The 25,262-nt window shown below is 40.8% G+C and overlaps 1 protein-coding gene across 1 annotated transcript; it reads left to right on the top strand.

Annotated features, from left to right (window-relative positions):
• Positions 1 to 515: 515 nt before the first annotated feature.
• LOC121494208 (T-cell-specific guanine nucleotide triphosphate-binding protein 2-like) lies at positions 516 to 11,338 on the top strand. The gene is made up of 2 exons (XM_041760407.1): positions 516 to 825; positions 9,729 to 11,338. Exon 2 carries the CDS (start codon positions 9,749 to 9,751, stop codon positions 11,006 to 11,008), a length of 1,260 nt encoding a protein of 419 aa, XP_041616341.1. The 5' UTR covers positions 516 to 825; positions 9,729 to 9,748; the 3' UTR covers positions 11,009 to 11,338.
• Positions 11,339 to 25,262: the final 13,924 nt, after the last annotated feature.

Below are 25,262 nucleotides of genomic sequence, written 5' to 3'. Positions count from 1 at the left end.
AGGGTTGGTCTTTCTGGTGACCAGCCACTGACCTGAAGCTACCTAGGATCCCACCTGGAATCACTTCATTAGCATAACAAAGTCAGCTCCTTTCATTCAGGAAAGTCCCAGGGTTTCTGAAGCTGTGCCAGGAACCAGGGACAAGGACTAGATACACTCTTTATTAGACTTCACTCCCCAGAGAGTTTGGACTGTCTGTGGTTAACGGGGAGGGGGCGGTGGGGGGGGAGGCATGAGAGTCATTTTCCAGGACTCGGGCCTGTGTTCTCGGATTCTAGGTTCAGTTTCTGCCTGGCCTGGAGCCTGGGGCCTGGTTAGAGTGTCCTCTTGGGGGTCACCGAGAAGCCTCCTGCCCGGGATCCTGTGCCCTCCTCTCACTCATGTTGCCAAAACACACAAAATCACTGGCCATGGTGCCTTTCAGTTTCGCTTCCTGGCCATGGCTGTGTTTCTCACCAGAGAAGCCTACTGAACTTTGATTCACTTTCTGTTCCTGGAAATGCAGGGCTCTACAATGTGCTGGCTGCTCCTTTACAATTGGCCAAATTCCTGTGAGGATGGAGTAGAGGCCAGAGAGTACTTAAGTCCTGCCAGCATCTCACACACAGTTTAGACATTTCAAGTGACGGTCAGCTCTTTAATCTCTGCAGAGTGACCACACCAGCACACAGGACCTGTTCCAGTGTGAGGCCTGTCTGTGCAGAAGAGTGTTTCTGCCCTGGGCTGCAGGGAGCACTTCATCCAGGCTCTGCATTTCCTGCCCTGCCAGGGGACACATTCAGAGCTCAACCCTGACACCAGAAGTCTCTTTTCTTTCAGGAGCTGGTAAGCAAGAGGCTACTTTGGATTGTGTGCAGATCTAAAAATAGAATCATAGATCTGTAGGTCTAAGGGTGGGAGAGACTGGATGCTGCATTTTGGGTGCTGTGGACCTTAGAGGCTGAGGGGCAGGATGTCTGGTGGGTGGCTGTATGTTGGTTAGAGCAGTTAACTATTTGAGACATTTTCAGAGAGGGATTGGAAAGCAAACTTTATTCCTGTGAACTGAGAAGAATAGTATGAATGTCAGGGGTGTTGGTGTATAGGGGCTTTTCCCCAAGCCCTTCTGGGTCAGACACCCACATCTCATGCTTAAATACTTTTCCCTGTGGAAACAATGCATATATGATCTGTTAGAAAAGAAGATTCAAGTGATTACATTTTTATTTATTTATTTATTTATTTATTTTAGTGATTACATTTTAAAGAGCCATTTACCTTGTTAAATGATTCATGAATTAGGAAGCATCTTATCTAGGAAATTGGGAGAAGTTGTAGGAAAGGAATTGTTTTTAAAGGAAGATGGGAAGGTAAAAGGAAATAAATTATTAGTTAATAATTGTTTTTGTCAAGATTGTTCTGCTAAGAGAAAGGCAAAGGGTCTATTGTTCCCATCACTGATCAGGAAATTCCTACTTTGGCTGGTTAAATTATACATGTGTAGGGAAATGAAACTGTAGTTAGGTTAGTTATTAGGTCTGGGTTTACTGAGTTGAGAACTTACCTTAAGTGGCTCCCTGTGACCCTGTGGCTCAGTAGCCCTTCTTTTTCACAAGTCCCCTACTTTAATCAGACTCTCTGCTTAACCTAGAGATGTGATCAAAATGTAAGGCACTGGTGCTACTTTTAGCTACTGTCCAGTATTCTCACAGCTTTTGATGATCCTTTGCATGGTATTCACATGTCACGATGTTTTTGCTTAATCTCTGAAATATTCACAGTTAAAGATTTCAGTTTCACAATTTTTTAATCATCCATGCTCTATATTCTTTTTCTGATGTTCCAGGCCCAGGGAGATTATTTCCTTGATTGCTAGCATCTGTGAACATGCATTTAAAACCTTTGAGAGGGGATCCCTGGGTGGCTCAGTGGTTTAGCGCCGCCTTCAGCCCAGGGTGTGATTCTGGAGACCCCGGATCGAGTCCCGCGTCGGGCTCCCTGCATGGAGCCTGCTTCTCCCTCTGCCTGTTTCGCTGCCTCTCTGTCTCTCTGTCTCTCCCTCTGTATGTCTATCATGAATAAATAAATTAAACCTTTAAAAAATAAAAAAAAAACCTTTGAGAGCATACAGTGTATCTGATAGATTATTATAATTTTACAAACAGGATTCTTTGTAACGATTAGAGTGCACTTTAAAAGCATGGTTGCCAAATTCCAAACAATCAGAATTACTTAAAGTAAGACCCTATTAACAGAATCTTTTTAAGCCAAGTGGTTTGCTCAATGATATTTTAAAAATATTTTATTAATGAGACACAAAGGGGCAGAGGTAGCAGCAGGTTCTCTGTGGGAAGCCTTTTTTTTTTTATTGGTGTTCAATTTGCCAACATATAGAATAACACCCAGTGCTCATCCCATCAGGTGCCCCCCTCAGTGCCCATCACCGAGTCACCCCCACCCCCTGCCCACCTCCCTTTCTACCACCCCTTGTTCATTTCCCAGAGTTAGGAGTCTCTCATGTTCTGTCTCCCTTTCTGATATTTGTGGGAAGCCTTTTCTGGGACTTGATTCCAGGACCCTGGGATCGCAACCTGAGCCAAAGGCAGAGGCTCAACCACTGAGCCACCCAGGTGTCCTCTGCTCAGTGATCTTATCTGGTTGTCTTTCAACTTCCCCAGATGTAGGAGCACCTGGGTGGCTCAGTCTGTTAAGCATCAGACTCTTGATTTCAGTTCAGATCATGATCTCAGGGTTGTGAGATTGAGCCCCGTATTGGGCTTCATGCTCAGTGGGGAGTCTGCTTGAGATATTTTCTCTCTCTCCCTTTGCCTTTCCCCATGCTCACTCATGTTCATGCACACAACTGTCTCTCTAAAATAAATAAATAAATCTTCAACTTCCTCAGAAGTGTTAATCCAGATGCACCAGGTGGTTTTGATCACAGTATAGACAGCTCTTGCTCAGCTAAAAGATAATCAGAGGCTGTTGATTGTCAAGAAAATCTTTGGCCAGAGAGTCTAAGGATCTTTGTTGCGTAGCTATGCTCTTAGCAATGGATTCTGCAATATATTTAGGAGTTAAGGAAAAGTTCCTGACAAACTGTTATGCGAATTTACTTATAACCAGGGAAACAGCCTTGACAATAAAAGCAAATCCTGAATCATGAATGTGCCCTGGTTGGTCTTTTTTTAAACTCAGTGATATAAATCTAAGATACCTGACCAATGAGATGTCTTATTTTATTTGACAAAAGTTAGGGACACAATTATATTTTCTCTTAGCCTAAAATAGAAGACTGTTTTAACTTCTGGAGTTTATCCCCCTTTCTGAGCAACTGGCTTAGACATACAGCTGAGGGCATTATATTTCTAAGACTATGCCAGAATAAAGAAAAGGAAAAGAAGAAGAAAGAGTTTCACATTTAAAATATGAAGACTTGATCTGTTATCTTGGATGAAAGCAGTATACCTAGATGTCAGCTACTTACCTTCCTCAGCAGTTTGGTTTAGAGGTCTCTAACATCTGTGGCAGACAGATATCAGGTAAGGCCTTCTTTATCTGTGAAATGTGTATCCAAGACTCAACACCTTCTAGTTTTCTAGGAATGTCAGTGGTTGTGAGCACTTAGTAAGATACCTTTCAATGGAGTTCAAAATGATAATTCCAGAATACCCAGTCACCAGGATCTAGACTATGACCAACAGGATTCTTTGAATTGGGATCTGGGAAGACCTCTTTAACCTGTTGATGGTAGACTTGATGGTAAAACAGACCTTTTGCTGTAGTTGATCATGCTAGCATGAGACAACAAGTGTATACCAATAGACATTAGTCTACTAGTGACTATGTTGTATGAGGGGAAGAGTCCAGCCCTCAGGCAGAGTTCACTCCCTCTGAGATGCCCCCAAACTGATTCTAGGCCCAGATTGTTCCAGAAGGAAGGAAGGGGGTTGTGCTGCATGGGGTTGGCCTAGGAAGAGCCTAGACAGGAGGGAGAAGAGGAACTGGGAAGGAGAAGGCAATCTTACAGTGTTTTCTGCTTTAGTCCCTTCCTGCTCAGAACTGTGCAATTTCTGAATAAAGCCAGTGGCAGGATCCCAGCCCCAGCAGGAAGGACCACAGAGAGGGCTACTTTCAGTTTCTATTCCTGGAAAAGACTCCAGTTCTCAAAATAGGCCTGAACCAGTTTCAGTTTCTTCATTCTAGTGAGTGGGGTGCTGCAGTATTTGCCTGTGACTTATGCAGGGCTATTTGAGCACCTTCAGCCCAGAGGCCCAGGGGAGGGTGGGAATGCTCTAAGACCAGCCGCCTCACACCTGATCATCTTACTTGGAGGCCAGTGCCCTGACCAGTGAGGAGTCCACATTCAGCCCCCTTGAGGCTGGCCCCTCAGATGGGTGCAGACATTGCCTACAAAGTTGCTCCTTGGTTTGCTCAAGTCCCAGTTCAAGAGCTAACTCACTTCTGCCCACAGAGATCAGACTGCAGAGGTTACATCTGTGGTAGAGTTCTCTTCCTGACCCCAGCTGTGGCCCTCCCTGGAGTTGATGCACCTGCCCCAACCAGGTGAGGGTCTGAACTCAGCACAGCTCCCTACTGACTTGGTGACTCTAACAGCTGCTTAAACTCTCAGTGATTGTGATGTCCTCATTCTCATGTGGAAACAGCAGTGAAAGCTCCCCAGGGTGTCTGTGTTCAGGAGAGGGGCCCCAGAGAGGGGACTATGTGACTGTGATAGGGCAAAAAAGAAGATCTGTTTTACAAAGATTCCGCCAAGATTGCAAATGCCCATAACAAGTTATGAAATCCTCTGTGGCTAAGAGATTGTTAATATATCTTTGCCATCCTGGATTGCTATCCTGGGTCAGGAAAAGACAGCTGACAAGTTGAGGAGAGGGAAGGCAAGGATTATTTTAGCAAGCCTGTTTCAAGGGACATGCCCAACAATGAGGCTGCACATGGCTGCCCTTCTGTTCCTGATACCACAGAGGAGGTAGAAGCCTAGAAAATCTGGACTATGCCTGCCCTGAGATACCAATGGAGACATCAGCATGGACCTTCCATAGATCCCCTTCCTGAAGGACATTCACCACACCAACCCATCAGCTGGATTGTAAACGTCCTACATCCTTTCCTATTCTTGTAGTTGCCCTACACCATGCTCCTCCATGTAATGGGGCAGTGGGATGAAGAAAGAGGAGAGAAATAGACTCTTTTCCTGTCTCTGCTGCAGGTGTCTCACTCAGTTGGAGGAGAGGATGAACCAGGGCAGTGGAGTTTTCCATTGTACAAGAGCCTGGAGGTTGTATGTTACAATGACTGGACTTGTACTCATCTGAGTGGGACTGGGAGAGAAGGGATTTCCTAAGCCATTCATTCCGAAAAAGGAATTGCTTTTCCTTTCCTTTAAAGAGAAAGAATGTAATGATGTCCTTGTTATCATATTTCCTGATTTCCTAACATTAAATTAGAAGCAGCAAGTCTAACTCTGGACCCTGAGGTGGGCATACTGGGATATCAGGCTCCAGGCCACCCGGTCCTCAGACACTGCAGACCAGAGCCAACCAAACAGGGCACAATACCGATACCCAGAGTGATTCTCTCACAGATTGCTGGGGAGCAGCCCAGCTCTGGGGGGCCTCCCGAGTGGGAGCTTTCTGTCACCCACTACAAAGGCTCCATTGCTACCAGGGTATCTGAGTCTCAGTGGTTATTTCCTACCTCACTACTGAGAGCTGTAATTGTGTGTGCATGTCTGTGCGTGTATGTGCTCCTCTGCAACCACAGTTAGTTGTCAAATTCATGTGTGAACTTGCATCTTTGCCTTGAATTTCAGCTCTTCACTTTAATGTAGTCAAAGGTATCACATTGGTCAATCTGTGTTATATCGCTGTCATCTTGGTATCATTATATGGGTATCATCTCATTTAAGGAATCTTTTTCTTTCATTTTTAAAGAAAATTTTATTTATTTATTTATTTATTTATTCATTCATTCATTCATTCATTCATTCATGAGAGACACACAGAGAGAGGCAGAGACATAGGCAGAGAGAGAAGCAGGCTCCCCACAGGGAGCCTGATGCGGGACTCAATCCTGGACTCCAGGATCACAACCTGAGCCAAAGGCAGGTGCTCAACCAGTAAGCCACTTAGCGGCTCCAAGGAATCTTTTTCTAAGAACAGCTGTATTTTCTTCTATAGATTCCATTTGAGAATTAGGTCTTAAATCTATCTGTAGTTAATTATTGTAAGTGATGTAAGCAGAGATTCAGTAACCTCTGTCCATATGGAGAACCAGTTAGTCAGCTCCATTTAGTAGATGGCACTTTCTATACTCCCTGACATCCCTTGCGCCTCTCCACACATGTCTGAATCCTATACAGGGCTCTGTGTCCCTTTCTGTGGGTCAGATGGTCGATGCTTGTGCCAGCATCCAACTGTATATCCAACTATCCTTTATTGCCAGCATGGAAATAAATCTTATCTGATACAGCAGATCTTACTATGTTCTTCTGTAGAATCTCTGGTATTTTCCACTTGATCTTCTGTATAAATCTTAGAGGGCAGGTTCTCTCCTCCCTTTCTGCATCTCCCTCACTGTTGCTTACCAAATTCCCCCAGAGCTCTTCCTCATAGTTTAAGTTGTTCATAAGACATGATCCCATGACTTGCCAGAGTCATCCATGCCCAAGGGTAACAATGTGGCAGCCAGCAACAGACTTCCTAAGATGAAACAGCAAAAGAAATGTCACAGTCCTTCTTCTTTCTGATAGAGATGCTTTTCTCATTCACTGGAAGCTTTGGAATCTTGTTCTCAGCCTTCCTCCCAGTCTCCAGGGCTCCCATGGAGAGTCTCGGCTAAATGACCTCATAGGAGTCATCGGAGATCTGCCTCTCATGGCCCCTGGTATTGCCCTCCCCTCATTCCTTGAGACCCCTGATGCCCAAACACTTCTATATCTCTTTTCTTGAAATTTTTTGTTCTGTGGAGAGATGATGGTTTCACTTTCATGTAGATGTGAGCCCATAACTGTCATCCAAGTCTTCCTGAGGGAGGGGTTCAAGTCAGAGGCTGTCATCCTTCCTGTTGTTTTCACACTTTACCCAGGCAGGACAAAGGCTCTCTAGTCCCATGCATAGGGTAATAACTTCAGGAGCACCCAGTGCCTCCATTTCCCGGGGAGTATAGGCCCCTGGATTGTTCCTGTGCCACTGGCTCCAGGGACACTACATCAGGCTCAGCATTTTCTGTTGTTTTAGTAGAAACATACATGATCTCTGACATCAGAAATATCTTTTCTCTTCAGGGCTGGTGAGTGAGAAAATGTATACTTGCAATGATGAAATACTGGCTTTGTGCTTAGAGAGTTGACATGTAGTTCTGACTGGTTGAGGGCTAAGATTTCATCCAACTGGTCATGCAATCCTCTTCAGAAAAGAGAGAACCATAGTCTGAAGATGCCTCTTTTTCTTTCTTTTTTTTTTAAATAAGAAATTTGTTAGAAAATTTGGAATAAGCAGAATGTTTACTGAGCATCTCCAGTTGGAAACTATGTCATGTTTAAGTGCAATCTAGCCATTCATATCGTAGAGCTATTTCTAAATATCATGAGTTTTAATAATTGGAGCAATGCAAAATAATTATTTTGTTGGGAATTTCTTTCCACCTGTTCAGGCTATAACAACATACCACAGACTGAGTGGCTTGTGAATAGAAATGTATTTCTCATACTTCCGGAGGATAGGAAGAGCCAGATCAAGGCATCTTTGTTTCAGTGTTTGGTGAGAGCTCACTTCCAAGTGAGCTCACCTCACATGGCAGAATGAGCAAGCTAGGTTTCTACAGTCTTAATCTAATCCATTCACAGTCACTCTGCCCTCATGACTAATGCACCATCCACAAATCCACCTATTAATACCAGAGTTTGAGCTTACATGTCATCTACAAATTTAGTGGAGGACACAAACATTCAGTCCATAGTCGTCATATATATATATAAATCTGTCTGTGGAGGTTCAGAGTCCAGAGAGCTAACCATTACACTATGGAGCTGCCACTGTCTATGGAAGTTCAATTGACTTCCTACTCTCACCTTAGAATACAGCACTTTTGCCCCATTTCAATATGCATTCAATATTCTTGAATGATTATTTTCTCTTTTTTGGGATTCTCCATTTAATCAGTAATATCATCTGCCCGGTTCCTTCATTAGTAAGCTGATAAATAAAATCTTTAACACACATATATTTCATATTTCTTTGGGAGTCATGATTCTCTCTCTTTTGAAATTTTTCCTTGCATGACTTGCAAGATGGGGATGAACATTGAGCATGCCCTGACTGGTAAAATCGTGCTGGTAGTCCCTGAGATAAACTTATGTGTATAAATATTTTTTAAATCATAGTTTCCTCACTCATAATGAATGATAGGAGGCCCCATCAGTGACATAGTAATGATTTCCTTGAACTGCCATGATTTAATCAGATACTTATATTTCAAGACTGTGCAGGTTTGAATAGGGAAAATAAGAACTCTTATCTACTTCCTCTGCCACTTCCTGTCACATGATCTAAATCCCACCCAAATTTTTCCATGAGGCTACATAAATGGACATTAAATTGCTAGGGGGCAATTATTACCACAAGGACTATGTGCTTCGCTAGTCCACTTCCAGAAAACATATCCTGATGGGCTTTTCTCTGCCCATTGTACTCTTCCAAAAAACAAGTCCTGCCCCTATTTGCCTATAGGATGTAAGCTATCTCTGCAATCCTATTGTCCTCTCTAATATGCTGCCCTGACTGATTCTTCCTGCAGAAAGGAGATGGGCTGGGCTCTGTATTGAAATTTTAGGAAAGTAAGACTGTCTGCAATAGTTTCTCATTGCTGTGTAATAAATCGGTGCAAATTTAGCAGCTTCAGACAACAACCTATATTTATTGGCTTATAGTTCCAGAGAGGAGTTGCTCAAATGAATCTTAAAAGAGCTATAATCAAAGAGTCAGTGGGTGATGGGTATTAAGCAGGGCACTTGTTGTGATGAGCACTAGGTGTTACATGTAATGACGAGTCACTAAATTCTACTCCTGAAATTAATATTATACTATATGTTAACTAACTCTAATTAAAATAAAAATATGAAAGTAAAAATAAAATAATCAAATCAAATCAAGCAAGACTGGTTCTTTCCATAGGCTCCAGGAGACATTCCATTCCTTTGTCTTCTCTAGCGTTTGAAAGCTGCCTCAATTCCTTAGTTTGTGGTTCTTATTACATCTTTCTGGATCTTCACTCCAACATCTGCTTCCATTAACCATCTCCTTTTCTTCTGTTGGCCTTGCCTCCTTCTTATAAGGTCCCCTGTTACCATACTGAGCCCATTTGGGTAATCCAAGAAAACCTTGGCATCTGAAGATCCTGAACTTCATCATACCAGCAAAGTGCCCTTTTGCTATGCAAGGTAACATATTCACAGGCTCTGAGGTTCAAGATGTGAATATCTTTGAGTACTGTTATTCTCTATTAAATAAGTCCTCATTCTTGTGACATAGGAATAATCAGAGTAGACAAGGAGTTTCTTCTGTAGCATGAAAACAAAATTCATCAGGAAAAATAAATCAGAGAAACATGAGTAAGTGTGAGAGAATGGGAATGGGCTGTTGAGACCAGTGTGTTTCCTCAGCTGACACTATGTGTCTGTTCTGCTGCTCCTTTTGTCTTCCTAATTCACTTTCTTTTTTCTACAGATATTCCACTGTTAACCACTATGGATCAATTCATATGTGACTTCATGGTAGGAAAGAATTTTCAGCAACTGGCCATCAACTTTATCCCTCACTATACCATGCTAGTCAATAAGGCAGGGGGTATCATCTCTCCAGAAAACCTTGATAGAATTCAAGCAGCCCTCAAGGAGGCCAAGCTAAAAGATGTGGCTGACATAATTGAGGAATCACTTGTGGCAGCAGAGAATGCTCCTCTGGATGTGGCTGTGATTGGGGAATCTGGCACTGGGAAGTCCAGTTTCATCAATGCCCTGCGAGGACTTAGTTATGAAGAGGAGGGTTCTGCAAGTGTTGGAGTCGTGGAGACTACCATGAAGAAAACGCCCTATCAACATCCAAAATATCCCAAGGTGACCTTCTGGGACCTGCCTGGAACTGGAACCCCCAATTTCCATCCACATGAATATCTAGAAATGGTGGAATTTGCTACGTATGACTTCTTCATCATTATTTCTTCCTCCCGGTTTAGTCTCAATGATGCTTTGCTGGCCCAAAATATCAAGGAGATAGGCAAGAAATTCTACTTTGTTAGAACCAAGGTGGACAATGATTTATATAATGAAGAGAAAAGCAAACCCATGTCTTTCAAAAGGGAGAGAGTGCTTCAGCAGATACGAGACAACTGCCTGGCTAATCTTAGCAACATTGGAATGCCTGAGCCATGCATCTTCTTGGTCTCCAACTTTGACCTGGACGACTTTGATTTCCCAAGACTGGAGGAAACCCTGCTGAAGGAGCTCCCTGTTCATAAGCGCCACACCTTTGCACTCCTGTTGCCCAATTTATCTGACACTTCCATTGAAATGAAGAGAGCTTTCTTCAAGGAAAAGATCTGGCTGGATGCCCTGAAATCATCAGCTTTGAGCTTCATCCCCTTCATGGCCTGCTTTAATGGCTTTGATTTTCCCCAGCAGGAAAAGTGCTTGAACCTTTACCAGAGCCATTTTGGTTTGGATGAGAAGTCAGTCAAAGGGATTGCAGAGAAGCTGGACATGTCTGTGGAGGAGATCAAGAGTTTCACCAAGTCCTTGGATTTCTGGTTACTTGTGAAGGATGACAGCATAGCAGAAAAAGCCATGAAGTGTGTTGAATGCTATTGCTCAGTAAATGGAGGCCTGCCATCCACTATCTTCCAGTTCTTTAAAATCTACTTTCTACATTTGAAATTCATCAATACAGTGGCTGATGATGCTAAAATTCTTTTGCATAAGACTTTAGAGATCTTAAGTCGCAGAAGATGACAGAGAGATGAATGCCTAACTCAATAATAAATAGGCCTAAGATCTTGTGTTCTGTAAGTGGGGATGGGATCCTTTTCCACTTACCACCAAGGCCAGATCTTCCCTAAAGTGGCAAGAATATCTCTCCACTGGAAAAAAAAGCATTGTTCCATATTGATACTCCACTACTATGCAAAAAGGATTTAACTATGGCTTCTTTCTTCATTCCCTGGGCTATTTTGCCAAAATCATGACATATATACACCCCATAGTTTTTATTAATCTCCATGTATTATGAAGCAGTTTACATTTGCTTCATTTATTCAGATAATAAATGTTGGTAACAATCAAGATAACTGTTGTCCATTGGCTTTTCATGAATGAGTTTCCCCAATCATCAGATCAATACCCTCTTCACCAGAGTAAGGTCAATTCATGACTATGGGCACATGTGCAAGTGAATAATTTAGTATGCAATGGGGCACTACAGCATGGAGGAGCAAGTTGAAAGAGCATTAGGGAAATGTTCCAGGATGTCATATTTTTAGATACTATAGGGGAACAGAGAGAAGGGAACAAAGTTAGGGTTTATATTTCTAATACTTTCCAAACATTGGATGAGATGAGAGACTTGTGAACAAGATACAATGAGGGACATGAGATATGAGAGAATGAAGGTGAATTAAGAATGAGCCTGGATCTCGTTCTAGGGCAAGGAAGAGATCATGTAAGTCCAAGTCTCATCGTTCTCAAACACGTTCAAGGTCCGGTTCAGACGCAGAAGGAGGAGCAGCAGATCAAGGTCAAAGTCCAGAGGAAGGCCCTCTGTATCAAAAGGGAAGCGTAAAAGATCTCCAAAGCACAGGTCGAAGTCAAGGGAAAGAAAAAGAAAAAGATCAAGTTCTAGGGATAACCGGGAAACACTTAGAGCTCGCAGTCGCACCCAAAGTCGTCGGAGTCAGAGTCACACGCCCAGTCGCCGAAGATCTAGATTTGTGGGGAGGGGATCCCTGGGTGGCGCAGCGGTTTGGCGCCTGCCTTTGGCCCAGGGCGCGATCCTGGAGACCCGGGATCGAATCCCACGTTGGCTCCCGGTGCATGGAGCCTGCTTCTCCCTCTGCCTGTGTCTCTGCCTCTCTCTCTCTGTGACTATCATAAATAAATAAAAATTAAAAAAAATAAAATATAGATCTGTGGGGAGGAGGAGCTTTAGTATTTCCCCGAGTCGCCAGAGCCGCACCCCGAGCCGCCGGAGAAGATCAAGGTCTGTGGTAAGGAGACGAAGCTTTAGTATCTCACCAGTAAGATTAAGGAGATCACGAACACCCTTGAGAAGAAGGTTCAGCAGATCTCCCATCCGTCGTAAACGATCCAGGTCTTCTGAAAGAGGCAGATCACCTAAACGTCTGACCGATTTGAATAAGGCTCAATTACTTGAAATAGCCAAAGCTAATGCAGCTGCCATGTGTGCTAAGGCTGGTGCTCCTTTACCGCCAAACCTAAAGCCTGCACCTCCACCCACAATAGAAGAGAAAGTTGCTAAAAAATCAGGAGGAGCTACTATAGAAGAACTAACTGAGAAATGCAAACAGATCGCACAGAGTAAAGAAGATGATGATGTAATAGTGAATAAGCCTCAGGTTTCGGATGAAGAGGAAGAAGAACCTCCTTTTTATCATCATCCCTTTAAACTCAGTGAGCCCAAACCCATTTTTTTTTCAATCTGAATATTGCTGCAGCAAAGCCAACTCCACCAAAAAGCCAGGTAACATTATCAGAAGAATTTCCTGTGTCATCTGGATCTCAACATCGAAAAAAAGAAGCAGATAGTGTTTATGGAGAGTGGGTTCCTGTAGAGAAAAATGGTGAAGAAAACAAAGATGATGATAATGTTTCCAGCAGCAATTTGCCCTCTGAGGGCCGGGTTAAACGGCAGGGCCGGGTTAGACGACAGATGAAACAACCCGCAGCTTCTCATTTGACAGTAACTCCATGCAATTCACTTTGTGGAACCAAGCCACAAAGTGAAAAGCATCGAATTGCAGAGAATAGTGTTATCACATCCTTACCCAACATTGGGCCCTCCTTGCACTTATGGGAAGGTAGCCCAAGGTACAACTATTTAGCTTCCCGTTTTGCTTCAAGGCTCTATAGCTCTAGATTTTGGTGGTAGCAAATTTATTGGGTGGAGGGATCGAGCAGAGAGAGGCAGATCCTCAGGTTTAACACAAGAACTGGATTGGAAAAGGTCATTGTAGGCTGATGTGTGAGCATCTTGGATACATAGCCCATTGCCCTTAAACAATGGTTTCTTTGGGTTGTTTGTCAGATAGTCTTTAATTTTAATCATTTTCCCTTCCCTGTGCTACCGTGGCCCTTTGGAATTCTTGTGTTTAACCTAATGCTCAACCTTGGTACTCCATTTCCCTTCTCCTTCTCCTCTTTGCTACTATTAAAAATTGGAGAAGTGGAATTTACACCTTGAAATTTCCATGCGGCTATAGTTGTATCTTGTCAAAACGACACAGTAATAACACCAAGTGTCAAAACAACCCCATTAAAATGCTGCCTGATTAATGTGCTGCTAAGTATAGTGCACATGAAAACAGCGGGACTGTATATATATGTAAATATATATATATATATATATCTGTATCTTTGTATGTATCTCTGTATCTGTACCTTTGCTGTATCTTTTAATAAACAGTTTACTTTTATTTAAAAAAAAAGAATGAGCTTGGAAAGCAAAGATGAATTCAATTACACAAGTTGGAAGAATAATGTCTTTTGCTTTCACCCAAATTTTCACATCAAACTTGTGAAATGGGACCAGCAAAAACAACAATATCTGACTCAAAGCTCATGGATTGTTATTCCTGCTATTACTGTAATTAAATTTTCCTACTCCTTCCCCATTACTGGCATAGTATTGATAAATGCTTCATGGTATAACAGATATACATGAGTGAGGCTATCTCTCAGATCCCTTATTATTCTGAAGGCTCACTCCAGAGAGTGAAAAGCACAGATGTAAAGAGGAGGGTACTACTGGCCCACAATTTCCCCACTACAGCTTGCTCCCCCACTGCTCAGTAGAAGTCTGCAGGAGGGCAGAAAGGAGGCAAGAAGGGAGAAAGTGAGTGATTGTGCTGCTTCATGTATAAAATACATGTGAAATACTCAAAGGAAAGGAGCTCTTGACCCTTGTGTATGGCCACATTGCATTTAACAATTTTTGTTCCTTAGATTCTCACATGCATTCCCAGTGCAGAATTCACACTAGCAGGATACAGACTGCTTACCATCTTGCCACCAAATCCCATCTATCCTAATAAAGAGCATGGACAGTGAGCAAATACTCCACCTTTTTCATCTCATCAACCAAATGTGGCCAGCACTGGTCCTACACAATCTTCTTCTCCTCCAGAAGTCATGACCTTTTCAAGATCCTTGGGCCTTTTTCTTCCAATTTGGTGGCCTTAAGATAGAAAAAGACAAATCCAAAGGGTCTTTATAGGTGCCTTGGGAAAGATACTTGTGATAAAATGAGAGTTATCAAATACTTACAGCTGTGGGGTTTATTTAAAAGTTCCTGAGTTTCCCGAAGAGACAAGAAAATGAATCTTTCACTGTGGGACGGAAGAACTCAGAAGAAGGTGGAAGTATTACAATAAGTATTAGTACTTTGGTTTCATCAGACTGATCCCAACATTAACAAGAGTGTTCATGTGCCTGGCTGGCATACATAAACAGCTTAAAGGATTCCCCTGGCAGTGCAAAGTGTGAAAGAGGGACCTGTTAAGAAGATAGAGGTGTTGGGGTCTGGGAGGAGGAGATAGAGCTGGGAGGTGTCTATAATTCAAGACCTATGAGCCCAGTCAATGATTGTGTGCAATTTTGGGTCCTTCTTATGTCATCCTGCAAAACTCACTCAGTCTCTGTCTGAAGGACCTTCTAAAGCTCCTCGAGAAGGTGCCATGAATAATTGGCCAACACTTTAGGCATCTGGAGTGAACTTTGTCATGCAGTAGCCCTCAATAAGATTTCACTATGCCTTAACTTTTTTGTTCCCCCCATGACTTCTTGAACACAAAACTCCCTTTCCTGACCTAAGTTTGGTGGTAGTGACTCAGATCATCAGAGAGTTTATGTTTTTGAGGAAGGGAAACCCCTCTCCCTTGATTGTCCATGCCATTTTCTGAAGGCATTTTGTAGAAGACTGGGTCAATGTTGTAATATAATCTCTGTCCTAACTTCTCTCCAGTTTAGGAGCTGTGAGATGAAATTTTGGTTCTCTGAAGTAGGACATTGTTGGAGTAGGTGAGGTGAAATGTCCAATTCCCAGGTCAGGCTTCTCTCTCCTATTGCAGCAGTCCTAAGTCAGCATAGCAAGGGACAAATGAAATCACTTTCTGGGGGATGTCATCGAGAAAGTGGGAGGTAAACTCTGGTGATCTTTGTTGGGATGCCTTTTTTCCTGCATAATTGTAATGAGGAATCAGGAAACGAGCTCAGAAATATAACTGTGGCTATTTGAACTCAGAATGGAGATGCCGTGTACACACAGGTGGATATTTGTGTGAGAGTGAGCAAAGAAAGTGGTTGTGCAGCTTTCTAGCTGTCTGACCTTTGGTAAATCACTTCAAAAACATTTCCCTTTCTCAAAATGGGGTCTAATTCACTTACTCAGAGACTTTGTGGGGATACAAGTCCAAAATGAAGAAGTTTAACACTTACATAAAGTAAGTATGGCCCAGTGAAAGGGCTTCACGGAGACACTGGAATTATTAGGAGGCAAACACAGATAAATTAACTTGAGACAGAGAAATTATCATCACAAACCTTTTCTCCGGGAAACATATGGGCTAATTTGTTCATCTCCACCCTCTCCCCCCATAATATCACCACCACTATATTGGTATACACCTTTTTAGGAAACATTCTTGAAAGAAATTTCTTTCTCTATTGAATTGCCTTAACAAGTTGTCAAAATTGTTTAATCATACTCAGGTGAATTTCTGTCCTCTCTATTCTGTTCCATTGTTGTGCCATATCTATGCTTTCCTCAATACCATAATGTCCAAATTATGTCAATTTTCTGGTAAGTCTTAGAATAGGGTAAGAATAGGATGTGAGCCTTCAAACGTTATTCTTTTTTTCATAATTGTTTTGTCTATTGTGCCTTCCTTTTCTGGATAAATTTATATAGAATTAATACTATTTCTTCTTTAAATGTTTGGTAGAATTCATTAGTGAAAACATATGGGCCTGAATTTCTCTCTGTCTCTCTCCCTCTCTTTCTCTCTCTCTTTTTTTTTTTTTTACTTTCTTCTTTCTTTTGTTTTTTTAAAAGATTTTTAATTAATATAGAACTTTTTATTTTGTCTCTTTTGCTTGAGTTTTGGTTGTTCTTGTCTTTTAAGTAATTAGTCTGTTTTCTCTCACTTGTTGAATTTGTGAGGATAGAGTTCTTATTATTCATTGTTATCCTTTTAATGTCCATGGGAACAGTATTGATGCCCCATGTTTCATTTTTTTATATTGATAATTTTTGTCTTTTCTGTATCGTTCAGCCTAACTAGAAGTTTATCAAATTTATCGATCACTTCAGGCAGCTGACTTATTGTTTCATTGCTTTTCTCCATTGTTTATTTTTTACTTCATTAATATCTGCCATAATCTTTATTATTTCCTTCCTTCTTGTTTTCAGTTTCACTTACTCTTTTCTCTATAGACTTGTGGAAATATAGATTTCTGATTTTATATCTTCTTTTCTAATATTGACACTTAATGTCAAACTTTAATGACTGCTCTAGTTTCATGATAAATTTTGATATGTGACATATTTATTTTTAATTATTCAATATATGTTTTAATTTCCTTTGTGACTTCTCTCTTTGATCCTTGCATACTTAGAACACTTCTCATTTCCAGATGTTTGGGGGATATCTTTGTTTTATGTCTTTAATTGGGGTATAATTGGCATACAACTTGGTATTAGTTCCAAGTGTATCACAAAATGATTCAATATTTGTATATATAGCAAAATGATGACAAGTGTAAGTCTTCCTTACATATTTGCAAATATTTTTCTTTTAGTGAAGGCTTTTAAATTCTATTCTGTTAGGAACTTCAAATATACAATACAGTATAATCTATACTGTATTCACTATACTGCACATTACATCCCCACAACTTACATATTTGATTATTTTTTTACATAATTGTTTTTTGTACCATTTACCTCTCTAATCAATTTTATCCCTCACTCAACAGCAACCATCAATCTGTTCTCTATATGTAGGAGGTTGATTTGTTTTTTCTTGTTTTATTTTTTAGATTCAAAATATAGTGAGATCATATGGTATTTGTTTTTCTCTATCTGACTTTTTCACTTAGTTAAAGACCTCAATGCCTACTATTGCTGTTCTAAATAACAAGAATTTATTCTTTTCCTTTATTTGGTATGTTTTTTTTTTTTGGAGTTCAATTTACCAACATATAGTATAACACCCAGTGCTCATCGTGTCCAGTGCCCCCTTCAGTGCCTGTCATGAAGTCACCCGATCTGCCACCCACCTCCCCTTCCACTATCCCTTGTTCATTTCCCAGAGTTAGGAGTCTCTCATTTTCTGTCAATCTCTCTAATATTTCCCACTCATGTTCTCTCCTTTCCCTTATAATCCCTTTCACATTTTTTATATTCCCTGTATGAGTGAAACCATATAATGTTTGTCGTGCTCGAAATAGACTTACATCACTCAGCAAAATACCCTCCTGTTCCATCCACATTAAAGCAAATGGTGAGTATTCATAATTTCTAATGGCTGAGCAATATTCATTATATATATAATATAATATTAATATATATGATATTCCATTAAGATATATATATGTATATATATATATATATATATATATATATATATATATATATATAAATAATGCTCCTGGCTCTCTCTGTCTCTGTCTCTGTCTCTCTCTCTCTAACAATCTTTTTATCCATTCATTTTTGATGGACACCGAGGCTCCTCCCACAGCTTGGCTATTGTGGACATTGCTGCTATAAACATTGGGGTGCAGGTGTCTTAGTCTTTCACTGCATCTGTATCTTTGGGGTAAATCCCCAGTAGTGCAATTGCTGGATCATAGGGTAGCTCAATTTTAACTCTTTGAGGAACCTCCATACAGTTTTCCACAGTGACCGTACCAGTTCACATTCCCAACAACAGTGCAAGAGTTCCCCTTTCTCCACATCCTCTACAACATTTGTTGTTTCCTGTCTTGTTAATTTTCTCCATTTTCACTGGTGTGAGGTGGTATCTGGTTGTGGTTTTGATTTGTATTTCCCTGATGGCAAGTGATGTGGAGCATATTTTCATGTGCTTCTTGGCCATGTGTATGTCTTCTTTGGTGAAATTTCTTTTCATGTCTTTTGCCCATTTCATGATTGGATTCTTTGTTTCTTTGCTGTTGAGTTTAATAAGGTAATTATAGATCTTGGATACTAGCCCTTTATCTGATATGTCATTCGCACGTAGTTTCTTCGACTGTGCAGAAGCTTTTTATCTTGAAGAAGTCCCAAGAGTTCATTTTTCCTTTTGTTTCCCTTGCCTTCATAGGTGTATCTTGCAAGAAATTGCTGTGGCCAAGTTCAAAAAGGGTGTAGCCTGTGTTCTTCTCTAGGATTTTGATGGATTCTTGTCTCATATTTAGATATGAAAGATCTTTGTGTATGGTGTAAGATAATGGTCTAGTTTCACTGTTCTGCATGTGGCTGTCCAATTTTTCCCTACACCATTTATTGAATACTGTCCTTTTTCCAGTGGATAGTATTTCCTGCTTTCTCAAATATTAGTTGACCATAGAGTTGAGGGCCCATTTCTGGATTGTCTATGATCCATTGATCTATGTGTGTTTTTGGGCCAGTACCACAATGTCTTGTTGATCATAGCTTTGTAGTACAACTTGAAATTCAGCCTTGTGATGCTTCTAGCTCTACTTTTCTTTTTTAATATTCCCCTGGCTATTTGGGGTCTTTTCTGAGTCCAGACAAATCTTAAGATGATTTGTTCCAACTCTCTGAAGAAAGTCCATGGTATTTTGATAGGGATTGCATTGAATGTGTAAATTGCCCTGGGTAGCATACAGATTTTCACAATGTTTATTCTTCCTATCCATGAGCATGGAATATTTTTCCATCTCTTTGTGTCTTCCTCAATTTCCTTCAGAAGTGTTCTGTAGTTTTTAGGGTATAGATCCTTTACCTCTTCGGTTAGGTTTATTCTTAGGTATCTTCTGCTTTTGGGTGCAATTGTAAATGGAATTGACTCCCTAATTTCTCTTCCTTCAGTCTCATTGTTAGTGTATAGAAATGCCACTGATTTCTGGGCATTGATTTTGTGTCCTGACACATTGCTGAATTGCTCTATGAGTTCTAGCAATCTTGGGGTGGAGTCTGGGTTTTCTATGTACAGTATCATGTCATCTGTGAATAGGGAGGGTTTGACTTCTTTGCCAATTTGAATGCCATTTATTTATTTATTTGTGTTGTCTGGTTGCTGAGGCTAGGACTCCTAATACTATGTTGAATAACAGTGGTGAGAGTGGACATCCCTGTCATGTTCCTAATCTTAAGGGAAAGGCTCCCAGTGCTTCCCCAATGAGAATGATATTTGCTGTGGGCTTTTTGTAGATGTTTTTCAGATGCTGAGGAATGTTCCTTCTATCTCTACACTCTGAAGAGTTTTGATCAGGATGCTTTCTCTGCATCTATTGAGAGGATCATATGGTTCTTGTTTTTTCTCTTGTTGATATGATCTATCACGTTGATTGTTTTACCAATGTTGAACCAACCTTGCATCCTAGGGACAAATCCCACGTGGTCATGGTGAATAATCTTTTAAAGTACTGCTGGATCCTATTGGCTAGTATCTTGTTAAGAATTTTTGCATGTGTTTATCAGAGATATTGGTCTATAATTCTCCTTTTTGATGGGGTCTTTCTCTGGTTTTGGAATTAAGGTGATGCTGGACTCATAAAACGAGTTTGGAAGTATCCCATCCCTTTCTATCTTTTGGAACAGCTTTAGTAGAATAGGTTTTATTTCTTCTTGGGAAGTTTTTGATGACTGCTTCAATTTTGGCCTGTTTCTATTTCTTCCTGTTCCTGTTCCAGTATTGGTAATTTGTGGTTTTTCCAGAAATACATCCATTTCTTCTAGATTGCCTAATTTATTGGTGCATAAGTGCTCATGATATGTTTTCTTTATTATTCTTTTTATTAGAGTTCGATTTGCCAACATATAGTATAAAACCCAGTGCTTTCAAATCATTTGTATTTCCTTGGTATTGGTTGTGATCTCTCCCTTTCATTTGTGATTTTATTGAGTCTTTTCTCTTTTCTTTTTAATAAGGCTTGCAAATGGTTTATCTATCTTTTAATTCTTTCAAAGAACCAACTCCTGGTTTTGTTGATCTTTTCTACAGGTCTTCTAGTCTCTATTTCATTGAGTTCTGCTCAAATCTTTATTACCTCTCTTTTTCTGCTTGGTGTACATTTTATTTAATGTTCTTTCTCCAGTTCCTTTAGGTGCGACACTAGCTTGTGTATTTGAGTTTTTTCCAATTTTTTGAAGGAAGCTTGTTGCGATGTATTTTCCTCTTAGGATTGCTTTTGCTGTATTCCAAAGATTTTGAATGGTTGTATCTCATTTTCATTGGTTTCCATGAATCTTTTTAATTTTTCTCTAATTTCCTAGTTGACGATTCATCTTTTAATAGGATACTCTTTAACCTCCACGTGTTTGAGTTCCTTCCAAATTTCTTCTTGAGATTGATCTCTGGTTTCAAAGCACTGAGGTCTGAAAATATACAGGGGACAATCCCAATCTTTTGGTGTCCATTGAAACCTGATTTGTGACCCAGTATGTGGTCTATTCTGAACAAAGTTCCGTGTGCACTTGAGGAGAATGTGTATTCATTGCTTTTGGATGCAAAGTATATATCTGTGAAATCCATCTGGTCCAGTGTATCATTTAAAGCCCTTGTTTTGGGGATCCCTGGGTGGCTCAGCAGTTTGGCTCCTGCCTTTGGCCCAGGGCGGGATCCTGGAGTCCCGGGATCGAGTCCCATGTTGGGCTCCCTGCATGGAGCTTGCTTCTCCCTCTGCCTGTGTCTCTGCCTATCTCTTTCTCTCTCTGTGTCTTTCATGAATGAATAAATAAAATCTTTTTTTTTTTAAAAAGTCCTTGTTTTTTTGGTGATGTTGTGTTTAGAAGATCTGTCATTTGCAGAAAGTGCCATGTTGAAGTCTCCCAGTATTAGTGTATTATTATCTAAGTATGTCTTTACTTTGGTTATTAATTGATTGATATACTTGGCAGCTCCCACATTAGGGACATAAATATTCATGATTGTTAGGTCTTCTTGTTGGATAGATCCTTTAATTATGATACAGTGTCTCTCTTAATCTCTTATTAAACTCTTTGGGATCAACTTTAATTTATCTGATATGGGGATTGTGACCCCAGCTTTCTTTTGAGGACCATTTGAATGGAGAAAAATTTATGATTCAATTTACAATTGTTCTACACCCCTTCATTTTCTGGCTGGAAGTGTCCTTAGATCTCGAATGAGTCTCTTGTAGACAACAAATAGATGGGTCTTGATTTTTTATCCAGTCCAAAACCCTGCGTCTTTTGATGGGTTCATTTAGCCCATTCACATTCAGAGTAACTGCTAAAAGATATGAATTTAGTGTCATCATAATACCTATTTAGTCCCTGTTTTTGTAGATTATTTCTTTGGGCTCTTTCTTTTACAGAGTCTCCCTTAATATGTCTTGCAGAGCTGGTTTGGTGGTCACATATTCTTTCAGTTTCTGCCTATCCTGGAAGCTCTTTACCTTTCCTTCTATTCTGAATGACAGCTTTGCTGGATACAGTATTCTTCACTGCTTGTTTTTCTCATTTAGTACTCTGAATATATCATGCCAGCCCTTACTGGCCTGCCAGGTGTCTGTGGAGAGGTCTGATGTTAATCTGATATTTCTCTTCATATAAGATAAGGATCTCTTATCTCTTGCTTCTTTAAGTTTTTCTCTTTATCTCTGAAATTTGCAAGTTTTGCAAGATACTAAGTATCAAGGTGTTGAATTGTTTTTACTGATTTTTTGGGGGAAGGGAACCCCTCTATCTCCTGGACCTGAATGCATGTTTCCCTCCCAAAATTAGGGAAGTTCTCAGCTATTATTTGTCCAAATATGCTTTCTGGCCCTCTGGCCTTCTCGTTGCCTTCTGGAACCCCAATTATATGTAGATTTTTCCTTCTTAGATTTTTATTTCCCTTAACCTTTCCTTATGGTCTTTTAATTTTTTTCTCTTTTTAACTTAGCTTCCTTCCTCGGCATCAACTTGTCTTCTATGTCACTCACTCTTTCTTCTACCTCATTAACCCTGTCGTTAAGACCTCCAGTTTGGATTGCATCTTATTTAATTGTTTTTAAATTTCAGCCTGATTAGATCTAAATTCTGCAGTCATGAAGTCTCTTGATTCCTTTATGTTTTTTTTGTTTGTTTGTTTGTTTTGTAGAGCCACCAGTAGCTTTATAATTGTGCTTCTGAATTGGCTTTCTGACATCGAATTATAATACAAATTCTGTAACTCTGTGGCAGAGAGTACTGTTTCTGATTCTTTCTTTTGTGGTGAGTTCTTCTTTCTAGTCATTTTACTCAGTGAAGAGTAGTTGTATGAGTGGGCTGAGTCAAAAATATCAACCCCAACCTAAGTAAATTTTACCCCAGATTGTTCTGACAAGGTCAGAGACCAGAAAATTAAAAAGATCAGAACAAAAGAAAACAAAAGGACCACTAAAGTGAAAAACAAATTTTAAAACAAAGTAATAAAAAATAAAAGCCATGAATTCCAAAGAAGAAGAGAAAAAAGAAAAAGAAAAAAGAAGAAAAAAAAACAAAGTTAAAGAAGCAAAGAGAGAAAAGAAAAAAAAAAAGAAAAGAGGGGGACTGGGAGATGGTGGAGGTCAAGAAGTTGTAGTGGAGGGAGAATGTAGTCTACCTGAGGGGTCCTAGAGAGTGATCCTCTTGGTTCTGAGTGTCTTAAGTTCTGTATGTTCGAAGATGCTCATTCCCAAATTTATATAAACCAGCAATACTTGTAGAAAGCCCCAACGTTGACCACCAAAACATAAACAAGATAAAAGAAAGGGGCAGAATGGGAAGGAAGAGACAATATAATCTCACACAATGAAGCAAAAAGGTATTCAACTTGGCTCTGGGTGCATGTTGGTCATGTTTTAAGAGGTATTAAACTCTGCCATTGTAGAACAAAATGAGGCAGAGATAACAAAAAAACACAAAACAAAAACCCATATCTTGTATATCTTCCAAAATTAAATTGAATCTGTTGAAGGGAATCCGGAAGTGGAAAATATATCTAAGACATGTAATTGTAGAAATATGAAAGTCAAAAAGGAAGAAACCTAAAAATGAAGAGCTGGTAAAATATTGTAGTTAAGGTGGGAAAAGAGAAAAAATATTGGAAATTTTTAGTCTGATATAAAATGAGGTGTAACGGAAAAAGGGAATTTTTTTTTTAAAGGAGGGGTATCCTCTAGTTCTGTATCCTATAAATCACTTGACTTCCCCTGGAGCTTTGTTTGCTGCTTGGTTAAGAACTTGCTCTTCCTCTGTTCTTCCAGCTGGTGTTCTGGGGGAGGGGTCTGCTGTGCTGATTCTCAGGTGTGCACACCTGGGTGCAGATTCCACCCCCTGCCAGTGCTGGGCTCAGTGTGAGCTGTTTGTCCAGTGAGGCCTTTGCTCCCTGCTGGCCCCACCCCTCTCAGGCACAGGGTGAAAGAAGGAGGAAAAACAACGATGGTGACAGCCAGATCTCCAGCTCTGGAGTCAGCTCCCTGCTCCTAACTAATGGAGTCTCCCAGTTTGCACTGGCCTAGATGCTCCCAGGGCAGGCATGGATGCACTGATCTGCACGGCTTGGGGGTGCCCAGCAGCAGGAGAGTTCTCAGCCTTCCTCGCTTCTGCCTGTCCCATGGGGAACACAGGATCACCAGCTTTGTCGCTTGGGTGCCCTGGGATCCAGGGCCCTGTGCAACTGGAATCGCGCTGTTGGTGGGCACATCTCCCGAAGGCATCAGGGCACAGGCACCTCAGTCTGGAGACTGGCTTCTTCCAAATGCCCTGCTGGGTGTGCGCTCCAGTCCTTTACCAAGATGGGTCCACAGTCTGGGGTGTGCTTTCCCCCAGGGCGTACTTCTTCTATTAGTGACTCTGGGAATCTGCAGGCTTCACTGCTCCTCCTGAGATTCTGCTTTATTTCCCTGCTGAGCACTTTTCCGCCCAGGAAAAATCTGGTGCAGATTTTAAAGTTCTCACTTCTCCAGGGCAGGGCTTTCCTGTCCTGGAGGCTTTCACTGACCCGCTTTAGCCTGGCTCCTCGCGGAGCCCCTCCCCCATTTGATTCTTTTTTTAATCTTTTTCTACCTTCCTACCTTGCTAGAAGCAAAAACCCTTCTCTCTGTAGCATTTGGGCTGTTCTCTCTTTAAATCTCAGGTCAAATTCGTAGGTGTTCAGGATGTTTTGAAAGTTATCTAGGTACCGTTGTGGGACCAGGTGAGGGGAGGATCCCTGCTCTTCTGCCATCTTGCCCTGCCCCCATAGTTGCTTCTATCCATTTATCTCTCAATGGACATCTCAGCTTTTTCCATCGTTTGACTATTGTGGATTTTGCCACTATAAACATTGGAGTGCAGGTGCCCCTTTAGATCACTACATTTGTATCTTTGGGGTTAATACCCAGGAGTGCAATTGCTGGGTTGTAGGGTAGTTAACATCTTGAGGAACCTCCATACTGATTTCCAGAGTGGCTGTACTACCTTGCATTCCAACCAGCAGCATGAGACGGTTCCCCTTTTTCCCCTTTCTTCATTAACAATTGTTAACCCTCATTAACATCTTTTGTTTCCTGACTTGTTAATTTTAGCCATTCTGATTTATGTGATGTGGTAGCTCATTGTAGTTTTGATTTGTATTTCCCTGATGCCCAGTGCAGTGAGCATTTTTTCATGTGTCTGTTGGCAATTTGTATATCTTCTTTGGAGAAATGTCTATTTATGTCTTCTGCCCATTTCTTGACCTGATTACTTGTTCTATGGGTGTTGAGTTTGATAAGTTCTTTATAGATCTTGGATAATAGTTCTTTGTCTGATAAGACATTTGCAAATATCTTCACCCATTCT

Source organism: Vulpes lagopus, chromosome 7 (assembly GCF_018345385.1).
Source record: "Vulpes lagopus strain Blue_001 chromosome 7, ASM1834538v1, whole genome shotgun sequence".
In the NCBI taxonomy this organism is placed as follows: domain Eukaryota; kingdom Metazoa; phylum Chordata; class Mammalia; order Carnivora; family Canidae; genus Vulpes; species Vulpes lagopus.
Note: the sequence above shows the minus strand (reverse complement) of the source record. Positions and strands in the feature narration are given on the sequence as shown.